The sequence below is a fragment of the Triturus cristatus genome, chromosome 10, assembly GCF_964204655.1.
Source record: "Triturus cristatus chromosome 10, aTriCri1.1, whole genome shotgun sequence".
Classification (NCBI taxonomy): Eukaryota; Metazoa; Chordata; class Amphibia; order Caudata; family Salamandridae; genus Triturus; species Triturus cristatus.
In genome coordinates, this window is record NC_140593.1 from 1017620019 (window position 1) to 1017638011 (window position 17993).

A 17993-nucleotide genomic window follows, 5' to 3' on the forward strand; every position below is an offset into this window, starting at 1 on the left:
GTATGTAATTATCTAGCCTTTGCAACACAAGAAAAGCATTAGTACACGACATTTTAAAAGCGTTTTTTGTGCTTTAAAATAAACAGCACTCAGCAACATTTATTTAATTAAACCCGCACATTATTATTTAGCAACATTAATGCATCCCCACGTATAGTTTTCTCTTATTAGTACGTATTGATTAATCAGAACATTTACACAAAACAAATAATTAGTAGTTATAAATTAATAATTTTAATTTCTTTCGACAATAGACAAACCAGAGCTTAAAAAAAAAACAATAGATTTTCAACAGAAAACTCTGCTCCAGCACCACCACATGCCAGTAGGCCTCTTACTAAATTTGAAAAATGGTTACTCACTAATATTGATGATAAACATTTGCTTTCTGACATCTACACCTTCCTAAACTCCCGCAAAGATAACAGCAAGTCCCCAGCCCAGAAAAGATGGGAGGCCGAAGTAGACCGCACTTTTACGCCTCGGGAATGGGTCAACATTCTACATAGAGCTTGCACATCCTCCACCAGTGCAGCTGGGAAAGAAACTGTACTAAAAATGACCCACTATTGGCACCACACCACAGCCAGGGTGGGAATCTGGAAAGTCGGTGCCACAGGTCTCTGTTGGCGCCACTGTAGTCAGGTAGGCACCCTTATTCTCCTCCTCTGGCATTGCTCCAAACTTCAAAGATATTGGAAGGAGATCCTCAAGGATGTAGATGAGTTCTTCTCCACTCATATCTCCCACTTTCCAAGCTACACCTTGCTGGGACTTCCTAACCCCCTGACTTGTACACTGATGTCTGGTAGGGGCAAGGCTATCACGCAGGCCCTCTGGGTGGCTCGCCAAGCTCTCCTGTTGTACTGGAGCAAATATGTTGTGCCTACACATTCGGATTGGCTGCGTAGAATGTGGAACACGTTGGCTATGGACAAGCTCACTCCCTCACTGGGGGGAATATTACCCCAGTTTGATAAAATGTGGGGCTCTTGCATTCATTTCCTGGCTGATGACGGCCGGGAACTCAACTACCCTAGACATCTCTGGGTGATTAGACTGATTGGCGACATGCTTCAGAGTGCATAAAATTCACCATTGTATAATGTTACAGAGATGTCCTGAGCAATAATAAGTCAAAAGGCACGATGATTACTTCGGGACTGTTTAGACTTTGGTTCTGTGGGAAAGTTTCCAGAAATTGGTGAATGTCCCGTTTGCCCTACTTAGACTGCATACATGGGTATACATACCCGCCCGATTTAAAGTGTGTACAATGGATGTTTTTGGATGTACATCATTCGCCATACTGAAAATACTGAGAAGTTTGCACTTCTCTTCAATTTATGATTTTCTTGTGATACCTTAAACCTTTTCTCCCAGGCCCCTACCTTTCTTTAGAATGTGCCAGAAAAATCCTTCTTAGTAGAGTATAGTGCAAAAATTGCAATCTAATAGACGTCTAGCCGCAGATTCCTTACCTTTGAATTTCCCAGGCATCAGACTGGATCCGGAAGATTTTCTTCGAGCAATACCCCAGCATGCTTGTAGGTGGTGTCGGTTGGCTCCGTGTGACTTCGTCGTCGTCCGTGACCGTTGTGGCATCCGGAAAAACTATGTACGCACCACCTCGGCTTGCTGGCGTCAGTTCTTTTCTCTCCGCACCAGTCAGTGCAGATCTGTGAAGAGAGCTACCCTCTATCCCTTTTTGACACGCTTTTTTCAACATTTTGTCGACCCCTTTTTGGTGTGTAGGTTTTTTCCTCATGTCAAAGAAGACTTCTGGTTTCAAGATGTGCAGCGCCTGTCAACACGCCATGTTGGTGACTGAACCGCACCTGGTTTGTCTCTGGTGCCTGCAGTGTGACCATGACTCTGATCTTGCTCTGACTGCTGGGCAATGGCTATGAAAGCTTTGAGGGAGCAGTCCCTATAGCTACTTGTGGCCTGGCGCTCGGCGCCATGTCGGTCTCCCCGGAGGTTTCATTCTCGGTCCCGGTCTTGAGGAAGGGTCGGGCACTGCTCCGGAAGTCACAAGTCTTCATCCTCCCACTTGAAGTCATCGAGCCGGTCAGGTAAGAAGCACAAGAAACATAAGATATCTAAGCGTGCTTCAACCTCTCCCCGTCCGTCAGCTGACGCGACGGAGGAATCTCGGCACTCTAGGCCTCGTTCCTCAGAACCTGCGCCTTGGTTGGCTCTGTGCTTCCCAGCCTTCCCGGGAACCGGAGCGACCCCTGCCCGGCTCAAGGAAATTTATGATGATATGTGACACTAGCTGCGCTCCTTCGGGCCCTGGAGGCTCAGAAGGGGCTCCGTCGGCTTCCGCGCGAGTGGCTCTGGCGCCGATGACCCCGCCCCCTCTCCCCTCCCCCCCCCTGGATCCAGAGATGGAACCGTACTGATGTCGGTCGTACCACTGTGACCTTCCCCGCGCTGATCACAACGCCGAGACTCCCGACGCTTACGGTTCCCACCGGTGGTGCCATCACCATTCTTATCCCCGACGGCCAGATCGCCACCTACTGGCACCGATAGAACCCTTAGGCTGTAGGCCGTTTCCTCAGCCCTATTCTGAAGGGCTAGGAATGAAGGAAGGTTGGGAGAGGTCGGTAGGCACTTTACAAGACCAGACTTATCAAGAAATGAACTGGTATGAGGAATTGGGTGAGGCCAGCGGACTGAGTACCTCCTCCTCCTCTGAACTCTTGCTGCCTTTCAACAAGGCCTTAAGTGGTGTCCTATTGGGAACCTGGTCCAAGCCCAGCACAGGGGCTCCTCTGTATAGGGCAATTGCCTGCCAACATCACCCTGCCTCGGGTCACCCAAAGGTCCTCACCAACCACCCTACCCCTAGAGGTTGGTGGCTCAAGCCTCTACCTCCCAAGATGCATTCCCTTCCGCACCCCCAGATAGGGGATCCTAGAGGCTAAATAGTTCTTCCTCCTGCCTTGCATTGTGGTCGGTGAGCACTGCATACTTATTGGGGACGTTATTCCCACACTTTGTGGAAAACAGTGGCACAAGTGCTACCACAGGTCCCGGAAGAGGCCCGGGCCATCATCTCCCAAGCAGTACCTGACAGAAGATATGTGGCAAAATTTGCCATTCGTTGTGGTTTCAACAAGACCGACTCGCTGGTCAGAGCGATCTCATCAACAGTGGCCATTCGAGGCCCCATCTGGTTGAGGACTTCTGGCTTTTCATCGGATGTCCAGGTCTCTCTCATGGACATTCCGTTTGATGGCACCCATCCATTCGCAGACAAGGCAGACATGGCGCTGGAGTGCTTTAAAGAGTCACAGGCTTCGGCAAACTCCTTGGGCCTCTCAGTGGCCACACGTTCCCAGTCTGCCTTACGCTCCTTTTGTGGCTACAGAAGAAGCTTTCAGCCACGCCAGCCCAGTTACAAGACCGCGCAAGTTTAACAACCTCTTAGTGGCCGGTGGCTTGTTCCAACCCCATGATTTGGGCGGCCAGAGGTCGGATCAGTCTACAACGCCTCGGCAACCTCAGCCTCCAAGCCTTCCTAAACCGGGCCCTTCAAGATCATGGGCAGCCAGTTGATGGCAGGCTCAGCCATCACCTCCACCACTGGCAGAACATCACCTCGGACAGGTGGGTCCTCCAGATCAGGCTTTCTAACCAGTAGCTCATGAGCTACTGGTAGCTCTCTAACTACCCAACTACCTGTGAATAACTCTCCTGTGTGCAGCCAAGGATACCAAATTAGAAACTTTTTCTTGGTTAAATTTGTGTATGCCAAATTGAAAAAGTGTATTTGAGATGAAAATGTGTGTATTTTCAGAACCCCTAATTTCAGAAATGTATTTAAAGCTGATATTTGAATGAGAAATCATGTAGCATTGCCAGAATTATTACTAACTGTATTCCCTTTGTGCTAGAGGGCATTGCAGCTGTGGATGTTATGTATTACCCTTGTAGAAGTATTCCAAACTGACTACGCCTTTTTTACATTACTGCTGGCTATCCTGTACTTAGATTATCATGGCTGGTAATCTTGCATAGGGTGGACACTAATGTGCTCTTGTCTTAAGTGTACAACACTAATGATTTGGTAGCTCAGGATGATTTTCATGGAGCAAAAGTAGTTCTCATTAGTGAGAAGGTTGGAAAACCCTGCTCCAGATAGTCTTAAGGGGCTACTCCCTTCCTTTTAAGCCTACCCCTCACTCCATGCCTCCAACTTACAACCGGCTGACGGAGGATCACCTGGTTTTGCTTCAGGAGGAAGTCATGGCTCTCTTGGCCAGGGGAGCCATAGAGAGGCTTCTGGTGCCAGAAGTAGGCTGTGGTTGTTAATCCCGATACTTTCTGGTACCGAAGAAGGAAAAGGGCCTGCGCCCTATCCTAGATGTGCGAACCCTCAACTACTTCCTCAAAAATGAAAAGTTCAAGATGCTCCCTTTAGCTCAGGTCTTGTCTGTCCTGGACCCAGTAGACTGGATGGTAGCGTTGGACTTCCAGGATGCCTATTTTCACATTTCGGTCCTGCCTGCTCATCAGCGCTACCTGCGGTTCACGGTAGGCTACGAGCACTTTCAGTTCACCTGCTCCCCTATGGCCTTACCAGAGCCCCTCCGGTATTCACCAAGGTGAGGGTGGTGGTCGCAGCTCATCTGCGCAGATAAGGGTTGCCAGTCTTTCCCTATCTCGACCGCTGGCTGTTGAAGGGGAGCACGCCTCAGGCTATGGTCTCCCACCTCCAGACTTCAGCGAACCTCCTTCATGTGCTGGAGTTCACTATCAACGTGCTGAAGTCACACCTGACTCCCTCTCAGATGCTTCCTTTCATCAGAGCTGTTATGGACACAGTGCAGTTTCGGGCCTATCCTCCCGAACGGCGAGTCCAGGATATTCAGGCTATTATGCTGATGTTTCAGCCTCTATCCTGGATTTCGGTAAGAATGACTCGGAGGCTGCTGGGCCTCAGGCCTCCTGCAACCTGCTAGTGACACATGCCAGGTGGCATATGCGAGCTCTGCAGTGGAACTTGAAGTTCCAGTGGTTGCAGCATCGGGGGAAATTCTCCTAAGTGGTCCAGATCTCGGAGGGAACTGCACCGGACCTGCAGTGATGGCTAACCGACCGCGATTGGGTCAGAGACAGACCCCTCTCCCTTCCCCAAGCAGACCACACAGTAGTGACAGATGCATCACTTCTGGGATGGGGCGGCCATCGAGGAGAGGTGGAGGTCACAAGACTCTGGTCTCCGGCCGAATCCGGACTCCACATCAACTTGCTGGAGCTCCCTTTTTTTTGCTTGAGATTGAAAGCCTTTCTTCCTTCAATCACTCAAGGGAAAGCTGGTTCAAGTGTTCACGGACAACACCACCATCATGTGGTACTGCAACAAACTGAGCAGGGTGGGGTCATGGACCCTTTGTCAAGAGGCCCTGCATCTCTGGACGTGGCTGCAACAGCAAGGCATATCCCTGATAGTTCAACACGTGGCAGGTTTCTGAATGATAGGGCGGATTAACTCAGCCCTCGATGCCTAGCAGATTATGAACGGCGTCTCCATCCAGAGGTGGGGCAAGGTCTCTTTCAACAGTGGGGAGTGCCTTGGTTAGATCTGTTTGCCTCTGACAAGAACATGTAATGTCAGCAGTTTTGCATACTGCAGTTTCCAAGACGGCTCTCGCCCGGAGATGCTTTTCGTCTCGAGTGGAGCTCAGGCCTCCTGTACACCTTTCTGCCAATACCACTCCTGTCCAGAGTGCTCAAGAAGATCAGTAGCGACCGGATTCAAGTAATTCTTGTGGCTCCAAACTGGGCACGGAGAGTCTGGTATCCCAAGCTTCTCCAACTAAGCATCGATCCTCCGATCAGGCTGCCTTTTCGGGACGATCTTCTGTCACAGCAGCATTGGAGGTTCCTCCACCCAAAATTGTAAACTCTCCGCCTTCTTGCATGGAGATTGAGCGACGGCAGTTGATAACATTTGACCTTCCTCCTGAAGTCTGTAATGTTATTTTGGAAGCCAGGCGTCCCTCTACCAAGACAGTGTACGTCTGGTAGTGTCACAAATTTGTAAAATAGTGTACAGAAAGATCTATTGATCCTCTTTCTGCTTTCCTTTCTAATGTTTTGCTTTTTAATTTGATCCTTGCCCAGCAGGGCTCTGCCCTGAGCACTCTCAAAGGGTACCTTTTGGCCCTGTTTGCCATCCTGAGGCTTCCAGACCAACCCTCATTTTTTTAAATCTCCAATTGTAAATAGGTTCCTCAAAGGACTTGCACATATGTTGCCACCTTCTCCCTTCATTTTTCCTCAGTTGGACCTTAATTTGGTTCTCACCTTTCGAATGTCCGCTCCATTTGAACCTCTGTCATTCAAGCCTCCTTACCTGACCATCTTCCTTGATAAGTTGGTTCTTTGCAATAGGGACAGTTTCTTATTGAAAGTGGTAACACCATTCCTTGTGGGGCAATCTGTCACCTTGCCCCATTCTACACTCCTCTGCACCCCTCTAAAGAAATGGGGGTGTCTATTTGGCAGAGGTAGGTACCTTTATCCAAATAGGGACCCTTGCTTCTAGTCAGGGTAAGGGGGATACACTCCTAAAATAAACCCCTGCTACCCCCTTGGTAGCTTGGCCGAGCAGACAGGCTTATCTCAGAGGCAGTGTGTAAAGCATTTGTGAACACATACAGTAATACAGTGAAAACACTACCGATGGACACCACACCAGTTTAGAAAAATAAGTAATCTGTATCTAAACCAAAACAAGATCAAACAACAAAAATCCACAATACAGTATTAAAAATAAGACTTTCAGATGGTAGAAATAGTTCAGTTCAAGCAAATTGCAGATGTAACACATTTCTCACAAAGTACCTGGGATGCATAATGCAAACAAAACTTGCCGTGGGCAAGGTGATGTGTCGCTTCCTTACACTCAGGGAAGGGGATGCGTCGGATTCCTTGCTTCGGGGGAGGTGATGTGTCGGTTTCGTACTGCAGTACAGGGGAGGTGATGTGTCGGTTCCTTACCGAAGAGGAGGTAATACGTCGGTTTCTTACTGCGTCCCCCAACCATATAACAGACTTGGCTCCTCGATGCAATGTGACGATCCGATGATAATGGGTGAACTTGTGCAGCCGCACAGCAGGCCTTGCATTGGACTCTGTGCGGTGATCCCGCACTTTTTAGATCGATGCAGCGTGCAGCGCTTACTCGAGACGCGGCAGGCGCTGCGACGGTTTGTTCGGAAATGCGTCGGAAACCGGTGCGGATGCGTCTCGCTTCTTCGATGTTGCGTTGCTTTACCAGCTGCCAGTGGCAAACAGTCCCTAGAGGTCCAGAGCAGCAGCAGGCACCTCTCTGCAGGTTAGAATTCCCAGCAAGGCAATTCAGGGGAGCTGGTGGTAAAGTCTTTGTGTCCCTGAGACTTCAGAACAGGAGGCGAGCTAAGTTTCAAACCCTTGGAGATCTTCTTTCAAGCTGGTGACAAAGCAAACAGCAAAGTCCTTTTCTCCTTTCCTTGGCAGCAAGCGGCCACTGCAGGCCAACCCCAGACAGCAAACAACACAGGGGCAGTATTCCTCCTCAGCTTCTCCGGCTCTTATCCTTGGCAAAGGTTCCTCTTGATTCCCCAGAAGTGATCTAAAAGTCTGGGGTCTGGGCCCCTCTTTTTATACACCAAAATCCTTTGTTCTCTGAAGGCAGAGAGTGTCTGTACCCAGCCAAAACTAGTTCTGTCCTCACTGGTGCAGGTGCAGCTTTGGCAGGAGGTGGAGACAGCATGGTTGAAGGCAGACCCGGCCCATTCAGGTGAAAGGAAATCTCCTCCCCCTACTCTAACTGCAACCCAGGTCTATTCAGCCCAGCCCTGACTAATCAGACTTCTGGAGCTGCTGCCCCTCTCCAACCCCTGTCATCCAAAAGCCATACATGCAATACACAAACATAGCAGAGGCACACTGGATGGTTAGGCAAGAAAATACCTACTTTCTAGAAGTGGTATTTTCTAACACAGAATGTAAAAATCATCCTCACTAAAAGATGCATGTTAGCATTCTGCGTTCAGGCATACTAAACTTTATTTTTCCACCTTGGTCCCAGGGCCAGTTATGTTTATAAGAAGTTATAAACAAACTCCCCATTCTGTCCTATGGGAACAGGCAGCCTTGCAATAGCGAAAAATGAAATTGGCAGTATTTCACTATCTGGACATCCCACACACATCAGGGCATGTCCTACCTTTCACATACAATGCACCCTGCCCACAGGGGTACCTTGGGCCTACCTTAGGGGAGACTGATACATAGAAAAGGGAAGGTTTAGGGAATGGCAAGTGTGCGATTTTGCCAAGTTGACATGGCAGTCCCAGACTGCACACAGGCTCTGCAATGGCAGACCAGAGTTACATTTTACAGGCTGCTTCTGTGGGTGACACAATCAGCGCTGCAGCCCACTAGCAGCATTTCCGTTACAGGCCCTGGGAACACACAGTGCACTATACTAGGGTCTGACAAGTAAAACAATTTTACTAATCATGAAATCACTAATCCATAACAACAATTTACAAAAAGGAGCACTTGCACTTTGGCACCGAACAGCAGTGGCAAAGTGTCCAAAGCATCTAGACCAGCAAAACGTAGTCCAACACACAGCAAAAACACAGGAGGCAAAGGCAAAAAATGCATGGGAGACCCACGCTAATGGTGCCAGGTCTAACAGTCTGGTATCCCGAGCTTCTCCAAGTAAGCATCGATCCTCCGATCAGGCTGCCCCTTTGGGATGATCTTCTGTCGCAGCAGCGGGGGAGGGTCCTCCACCCAAATCTGTAAACTCTCCGCTTTCTTTCATGGAGATTGAGCGGCGGCAGTTGATAGCATTCGACATTCCTCCTGAAGTCTGTAATGTTGTTTTGGCAGCCAGGCGTCCCTTTAGCAAGACAGTGTACGCCTGCCAGTGTCAATTTAAAAAAATATATTGTACAGAAAGGTCTATTGATCCTCTTTCTGCTTCCGTTCTCATGTTTTGCTTTTTAATTTGACCCTTGCCCAGCATGACTCTGCTCTGGGCACTCTCAATGTGTACCTTTCGGCCCTGTCTGCCATCCTGAGGCTGCCAGACCAACCCTCATTATTCAAATCTCCCATTGTAAATAGGTTCCTCAAAGGACTTGTTCATATGTTGCCACCTTCTCCTTTCATTATGCCTCAGTGGTACCTTAATTTGGTTCTCACCTTTCTAATGTGCGCTCCTTTTGAACCTCTTCACAATTGCCCCCTCCCACTGCTTACTATCAAAACAGCCTTGTTAGTGGCAATTACATCTGCAAGGAGGATGAGCGAATTGCAGGCTCTGTCATCCAATCCTCCTTACCTGACCATCTTCCTTGATAAGTTGGTGCTTTGCACTAGGGCCTCTTTCTTACCGAAAGTGGTAACACCATTCCTTGTGGGGCAATCTGTCGCCTTGCCCACATTCTACGCTCCTCTGCACCCCTCTAAAGAAGAGGAGCGACTCCACCGTCTGGATCTAAAAAGAGAGTTGTTGTTCTACCTTGACAGCACTAAAGAGTTCCGGGTGGGCGACCAACTCTTCGTGGGGTACGTTGGATCAAAAAAAGTTTGTGTGGTGCAGAAGAGGACTATCTTGGGATGGGTTGTCCTCTGCATCAAAATTTGCTATGCTCTGGCCAAAAAGCAGCCTCCTGAAAGCTTAGGGGCTCATTCCACTAGGGCTAAGGCTGCTACCACGGCTTGCAACGTGGAGTTCCAGTACCCGACAATTGTCAGACAGCAACGTGGGCATCCCTGCACACATTTACCAAGCACTACTTCCTGGACAGTCAAGTCAGCAGTGATGGCCTTTTTGGCCACTCTGTCCTGGAGGACTTCCTGGTCTAAACTTGTCTGCAGTCCCTCCTATAGAGATGGTATTGCTTGGGTATTTTTTCAAAGCTAGCAAATTTGCGAATAAATGTCTCTATCAGATGGACAAGTTACTTACCGTCAGTTACTCCTTATCTGGTAGAGACATTATCTAGCCGCAGATTCCTTACCGACACACCCATCCTCCCTGCACTGCAGACAAGTTTTTAGGGTCAGGACTGTTCCCTTTCAGGGCCCGAGTTGTTCAAAACACACCCAGGTTGGTGCACTTCATGGCTCCGTGCTTCTGGCGTGAAAAGTCATGTAAAGTAACTGACGTCAGCACGCTGAGGTGGTGCCTACATCGATGATGCGGATGTCGCAACGGTGCTGACGATGCCAACGACGTCACAAGGAGCGAACTAACGCCACTTACTGGCGCACAGGGGTAATGCTCATAGAAAAATCTTCTGGATCCAGTCTGATGCCTGGGAAATTCAAAGGTAAGGAATCTGCGGCTAAAGCATGCCTCTACCAGATAAGGCTTTACCGATGGTAAGTAACTTGTCCTTTGAGGTGTATTATTTTCACATTCCTTTTCCAAAGGCAAAATCATTTTCTTTGGAAAAATACTTTCCCCTATGACCTTTTACGATTTGGAGCTGATTCTTTTCGTTCCCCAACATGGAAACACAGACCCGCATTTTGTTGATGTGCGTTAACAAATGTTTCAGGGTGGAAAATACTATGCCGAGTGCTGTGAACCATACATCACTCCTTTTTCTTGGCCACACTCGTGAGCTGTACTTTTTCACAACACCTCCCCAAACATATTCAAAGAGGAGATAAACCTTACTCTTGAGTAAGTGGATCTTTGCGCTGAAGTCCAGATTTTCTGAGTCATTATATCCTATTGATAGACTTACATGTATTATTTTATTACTGTAGATAAAACCTAAGAGTAAGATACATTTGTGAATTGGGCCCTGGCCTTTTATGTGCTACATGTACCTCTGTGTGGGACTTATTGAGTCCTGGTGTGCATAAAGTGATGCAAGGGAATAAAATATGTCTTTGGTATTAGTTAGTAAAAAGAAGTACACAGGAAATAGTTGTTACCAGGTGGACATTTCCTAAAATGACCTGATGTTACAGTGTAATATTGCAAGTACTGTTGCATAATGTATATATATCCCTTCTTGTTTTCATACAGTGCTGGTTATTTCTTTGGGGATGAAGTCAAGGAACACTCTGATTCACCTGTCCATACTGACATCGAAAGCTGCTCGGAAACAGAAATGCCACCCTTGTTAAAGCAGCAGGAGGTTTCTGCCTCACCTGAGAAGGAAGATGGAGAGAGGAGCAAGGACACTCATGAAGGCGTAACAGACTTAAGCACAGTTCTGACTTGCGATTCGTCGCAAGAAACTCCATGCCCAGAGACTAGCCGCCTTGAAAGTCCTTCTCTGGGTGCCTTAAGTCCTGGCTCGGGCCCTGCAGCCCCCAGGTGGACCAACATCGACTTGGTGGAGGTGCAGACCAATCCAGCAGTGTTAGCTCCTGCAGGCACGGAGACCTCAAGCGTGTCTTCCTTGGGGATCTGTTCCATTGGAGCGGAGGATCAGTACGAGGACGATGTGCACCCGCTGTGGCTTTGGGTATCCGGAGGAGAGTGCCTCGTGGACGCCCACACCCCGTTGAAATGGTTCACCATGCAGCCAGGTATTCTTCTTTCATACATCAGAATGAATGCATCGATGCATGCTTTGGTAAGGAAAAGCTGCCATCGAAAAATGCAGTAGCAGAGATTTAAATGGATTTGTGTCACACCCTTTATAGTATAAATCGAATTACTGCCAATCTTGTATTCATGCCAATGATGTTCTTTACTTACTGGGGGAAAAATCAAATTACTGCAGCAGTCCTGCTACTGTAGATGTGTCATGTGGAGGATTCCATGTATAACTGAGTATATCAGTGCCCAGGAGGTTTAAAGATGTTTGGAGCTAGTTTCTCAAATGTTTGCATGTCCAGTGGCCTCTGTAAATTGCCTCAGACAGAACACCCTGGTCTCTGGGCTTCCTTTACTACCGGAGCACAAGTCTATACTTATTTGTTCTCTGTTTCATGGGCAACACCTGTATTTACCACACAGGATAATAGTTGAAGGATGCAAGTATAGTTTCAGTTTTGCTAGAATTTGTTTTAAATTTAGAAAGCACGTTTGTTTCAGCACCAAATATGCGGCCAAGAGCTGCACATCGCCAGATGTGTAGCTTTGTGGATGAAGACAGTGTTTAATTTGTGGCACCTCTAAAGCCTTCTTTCCTGTTGCTTATTTGTAGTTTCATGTCTGCACCTCCAACAAGGCACCACATATCACAAGTTTAATCACCTAAGAACTTGGTGTGATTGTTCCAGTCAGATCTTTGTGCAGACACATGATGTATCCTGCTCCTTCTTTACTCTACTTTCATTCCCCGTGTCCGTATCCTGCAAATGGTTATTGGTATTAATCTTTACACCTGCTTCTTTCTTTCGCTACCTGGGTAGCATTTTCACCAGTCCCGTCTTTCCATCTTCCCATGAATCACTCTCTTATCCCACACTCTTTGACAGTATTCTGTCCCAAAACTCTGATGGAAATATCAGTGGCGGCTGGCATGTAAGGGTGGTGGGGTGGCAGGAGCGACATAAATAATCATAAAAAATATGTAAAAATAAATAAATAATTTACCTTCCTTGCTCCGGTCTTCTCCAGGTAGACCCAAGAAACTGCAGTAACCAATTCTGGCACTGCTCTCATGCAGCATGAAAGAAGCACCAGGATTGGAGGGAGCGGCCTCCTTCTGCACTCCCAAGGACACTGGAGCCCTATGCTGTCTCTAACCCAGCTGTGTAAGATGGCTGGGTTAGAGAGGTTTAAAATGTGCATGGCTGTCGCTAGACGGCCGGCCAAAAAGACATACACGCTTTAAACCTTATTGGCAGTATCATAAATCAGAGAGCCCAGCCCCCCGTCCTAATGCTCGGCTCAGGGTTTCGAAAAATAAAATGGTAATAAATTAACTTTATTACCATTTTATTTTCCCACCTGTGGGGGCATTTTTTTAGTGGGGCAACGCTCCGACTTAACGGAGGAGCCCCGCCCCTGAAAAATATTATAAGGCCTGAAATACATGTTGGTAGATTTGCTTCAAGACTTTTTGAATGAGGGATTTAACCCAGATCTCTTGACTGGGGGTGAATGTTTTGATTTGTTCTGCATTCCGTCCATCTATTGTGTGTCTTTTGCTTTCAAGACTTTTCGTGGTAAGAGTATTACATAATTATTTACTGTATGGTGGGCAGGGCCGGACTGGCCATAGGGGGCACCGGGCGTTTCCCCGGCAGGCCGCTAGGGTGGGGGCCGGGTTTGGGCCCCTGGGGGGCCGTTTTTGTTTTCGGGGGTCGGCAATATCGGACTCTGGTAACAAAATCGGCCGAAACCGGACCTCGCAAACTGCTCGGCTGCACTCCCCCTCACGGGAGGGGGCAGCTGAGCAGTTTGCCAGGGCCAGTTTCTGTTACCAGTCCGGCCCTGATGGTGGCTGTACTGTGTTTCACCAGGACAGCGGAGGCACGGATTTCACTTCCCTTGTGGACTACAGCCTGCCGAAAGTAGAGTTCCCCATCTGTCTGACTGAGATCGCTGTGCCTGCAGAGCAGATGGGCCAAGGCGTATTTCTTTGAATGCATTGTAAGTTTACTAAGTGGCCTGTCATGTTTCATGAAGCTGCTCAGCAAACAAACAAACCAGCTAGAGCTTGAGTTTACTTTTGAAAAGCAAAAAAGTAATGTCCCTGACACCCTGAGGCTTTTCTCCCAGGGTGTGGGGGTCATTTTTTATGTTTTACTGTGTGCGACTGCCAAGCTTTTTCTGGCAGTAGCCAACTGGAAGAAAAGTACATCAGAATTTTTGAGCACTGTCTAAGGTACTCAAACTGATGCCACAACGCCGTAGGGCTGTTGGTCTAAGGTTTCTGCCGGCATAGCCCAGAGGAACACTTCCGAAGGAAACATGAAGGACGGCCCAACTCTAAATAGAGGTGGAGAACCGTCAGTTTGGTGGACAGGTTACTCTGTCTGTTAAAATTGAAATAGCCGCCTTAGGTATGAATAAAATATACGTGCCAAATTATTATTGGAGTCTAATGACCAGACCATTAACTTTCAAGAAGTGCCTCTGAAAATGCTCCTGAGTGGCTTTGCACCTTAAACATTTTCACATCCTGCTGATAATGAGAGTTTACTCCTAAAAGTGATTTTGCACTAAAGTATATGTGATCTTGCATCTACCAGTATTTCCACAATTCTGTTGACGTTCCACCAAAGGGGGTTTTGCATTTAGATATGTTTGGTGCTAATTGTGATTTGTGCTCCTAAAAGTGTCTCCACGCTCTGCCGAATTAACACTAATATTGATTTTGAGCTTGTATGTTCTTTTGTGCTCTTAAATGGTATACCTTATCGGTCCAGTCCTTTCACAAACATTGGTTCTTCCCCTAAATGTGTTTTGCACCTACACTTCCGTTGATGTCTTGAAGAATTTTTCCAATTGTGACTGTATCACAGTGCAGGTATTTGTTTTGTTTCCCTTCTGGTCTGAGTAGAATAGATTCCACTTGCGCAATTGGAGACAACCTGTACAAATTGATTCATAATTGACAGCTAAATTAATAAGTTAGTGTTCCATTGCTCCCAATCTAGGTTTGGCATCCTCTGTGCAGTCCCTTTCTTGGTCCATCACTCCGGCACAGACTGCAGTCTGGCGAAAGCAGATCCTTCAGCAGCTGAATGAACGAACAAAGCGCGAGGTAGAGAGTTTTAGCCATTACGAACAAGCAATTGAACAGGTAAATTCAAATGATTATCTGCTGTTCGATATCTACAATTCACGATTATTCACAATCAAGAGGTTATTGATTGCCAATCTTTTAACAAGCCAGGTCGTTCTTTGTAATAATCCCCTCAGCTAAGTCAAAACTTGAATGATAGTTCCTGTCATCATCTAATTATAAGGACATTTTTATAAAATACCCTTGTGATACTGGTTGCTGTTTGCTTCTACCGAGTAGGAGATGAACCAAAGCAGAAGTAATCTATCAATAACAGGTGCATCTTAGTTTGAAGAACTAATGATAAAACTATTACCAATTTGTCCATCCTCGTACTTGTTCTGCTCTACCATTATCATATGATGTTTGTGCTCTTTTAGTATGTTTTTGCCCTACTTTTACTCTTTGCCCCTGCTCTACGTAGACTCATTTCCCAGAATTTGACCTGCATCCTATCCTCCCATTGACAAAGCCATGAATGCACCCAGTGTCATTGGTGTTGTCTTCCCAATAGTGTCAAGAAACCGCTACCCGCTGATGAACGAGTAAAAGTGTATGATCTCCATGCCAACTTTGCTTGCAGAGTTTTAGTTCCTGATTCTTTGCGCCTTTGTGTGCTTTTAAGACACCACATTTGACTCACCATGTGTGTTTCTTTAGAGCACATGCTGATGTGTTGTACCCATAAATGCTAACTAGTGTCTGTAAAATAGGGGTTACAGGGGGGTAAGAGCACTGTTAGGGGTGGAGATGGCAATAGCTCAACGGACTTGAGCATAAACAAAATTAACTTAGTGATCCAACCATTGCAATGCTGTCCTATTCGTGTGACTTCTGTCACTGTTGGTAATCATATTCTTACAGTAAAATAAGGTGACCGAACAAGAGGACAACCAAACCAAAATATTAACCTCCTGTCTCAGCAGTAAATACTGATCATTGACTGTTCTCGGGTGCCAGTTTACCATAACCTTCCAGTACTAACATATTTAAATACTCTTCCTATGAATGTCTTCTTTCTGTAAAATCCAGGCGTTGAATCTCTGCACTGCCATGTCCTAGTTGAAAGGAGATTGTTGTGGATTTTTGTTTTGTTGAGAAGTTCTGACTCACCTGATATTTTACAGTGATTCATAGATGTCAGAAAATAAGTCCTGAGAAAACAAACAAGGGTTGAGTGGTCCAATGTAGATATGGACTGTGATACAATCCTGAGTAATTACCAGTTTCTGACGTTAACTCAGGCATTCCGCACATCACGAGGAAGTACTGCATCATAAGAGAACATGATCATGGACTTAATAGAGGAGGAGCGATTGGAGGGAATTGGAGTGATGAGAAGTCTGCAATTCTAGCGCAACTGATGAAGAAAGAACATGTAAAATAAATAAAAAGGCTGTGTTTTAGAAACAACTACGGTCCAATGCTAAGTGATAAAAAATTTGAAATATTCAAATCGGACTTGTGTCGATGTGGATGAGGATATGAAGCATTTCTACCATGCCTTGCAAACAGTTTAACATAGCTGAGATATCCTTCAGTCAGTCTGCATGCAGTTACTTGTCTCCCCAATCTCGCTGTTTAGCAAAGTGGGAGTGAAAGTCTGTGTGATGAAAATTAAATCTGCAATTGCTCACTGCATAAAGATGTCTTAAATTGCCCCCTCATTTTCCTGTGCTTGCTTTCAGTCTGTGTGGGTTAAAACAGGGTCCCTGCAATGGTGGAGAGACTGGAAACCCAACAAGTGGATCGACGTTCGAGTGGCGCTTGAGCAGTTTACAGGAATTGATGGCACGCGGGACAGTATTCTTTTCATTTACTACATGTACTTTGAAGAAAAGAAGGTACATATCAGAGACCTAACCAATATCCATGTCAAAGTACAATTTACTGCAATGTACTACCAGTTAACCTACATTAAAGCATTTCTCACAGCATTTTGATCTAACCCTGTTACCATTTATAAAAACGGCGTGGTTCTAGATGTGCTCAATGAGTACATCTTTTATGATTGCAGTTTGCATAGACATAAAAATACTTGTGTACATTTATTTCCTAAGTGCTTTTATCATTGGTTATGAACATCCTTGAAATTCCATGTGGGCAGTGTGCATTTTAACTGCACCTAACTGAACATGTGAGACTTTCTGAAGTACTCTTGATCACAACATTGTTGCCTTGCGTATGCCTAAAAGTGACTGTATCCATGCGTACGAGAAATATGTGGCATTTTAAAGGGCAGGAATGTGTTTGGCCATGCATATCTGGGGTGGTGATATTTCCTATGTATCATCTGTTCCTGCAAGTAGCTCTCCCCCCCTCTCCATCATCAGCTCTTGTTTCCCTGACTCCATTGTTCAGTCTCTTGCCATTATCTTTGGAGACCACTTCGTTAATAGTATTGATCTACTGATTATATCCTTGAATTCTGCTCCTCTTTTGTGTTTTCTACAGTATTTTCTTTGAGTTTCTTGTCCTATCTTGAATACATTGTTAATAGAAGCTTACATTTCAAGTGCATTGAAAATAAACTTACTTGCTCTTCTGCCACCCAGAAATACTCAGTTGAATTCTGCAGTTTGGGCTATTACTACCATGTCAACTTTTATTATGCCTTGTTTAGAAGCATCTATGGTGTCAGCCTATTTTAGAGCAGAGTCTACCGCCGATTACCTCTGCAGCTTCTCACCAAAGATAGTTAAAGCTGACAGAGAATGTGTTAGTCAGTCTTCCAGAAGACCTGAACGTAAATAGATTAATTCAAAACACAGCATTCGAGGAAGGTTCAATTTCTGAGTATCGGCTATTTGATTGACTGCATCTAACATTCAGGAACAGTCTAGTCCTGCCCCAACTCCACAGCGCAGACTATTCCAGATATGTCTGTTGCCTTCCATTATACTTCTGTTCCTCGTCCTCCTCCAAAACATTAAATAATTTTGAACTTGGTACCCCATATCACCATGATGCCTGGGTGTGGCCATAGATTCCTGTTTTTTTAATCTTGCTCATGCTCGACTTTTCTTTGCCATTGAATGTATCTCCCACTCCACTTACCCACAGACAACCTCTAGAATTCTGTGCACCAATCCCTTTCCCCTCTGATTTGTTGCAGAGACAGCCAGGTTGCCACCTTGGACCAGAATTCTCCCCACTGGCCAGCATGAGGTTCCCACAGGGTATCCCTCACTGAGCTCTACGGTAGCCTGTGAAATTTAGAGTACAAGTTACATGAAAGGCAAAGGGTCATGGGCAATGGGATCATAA

General features: G+C 46.3%; 1 protein-coding gene across 1 annotated transcript in view; it reads left to right on the top strand.

Moving 5' to 3' along the window:
• The window catches only part of TECPR1 (tectonin beta-propeller repeat containing 1), a 428679-nt gene that overhangs the window by 165330 nt on the left and 245356 nt on the right, over nucleotides 1-17993 (top strand). Inside the window, exons 10-12 of the mRNA XM_085629008.1 lie at nucleotides 11063-11571; nucleotides 14599-14744; nucleotides 16415-16570. Coding sequence (XP_085485134.1) covers nucleotides 11063-11571; nucleotides 14599-14744; nucleotides 16415-16570 — 811 coding nt within the window. The remainder of the gene's footprint in view (nucleotides 1-11062; nucleotides 11572-14598; nucleotides 14745-16414; nucleotides 16571-17993) is intronic.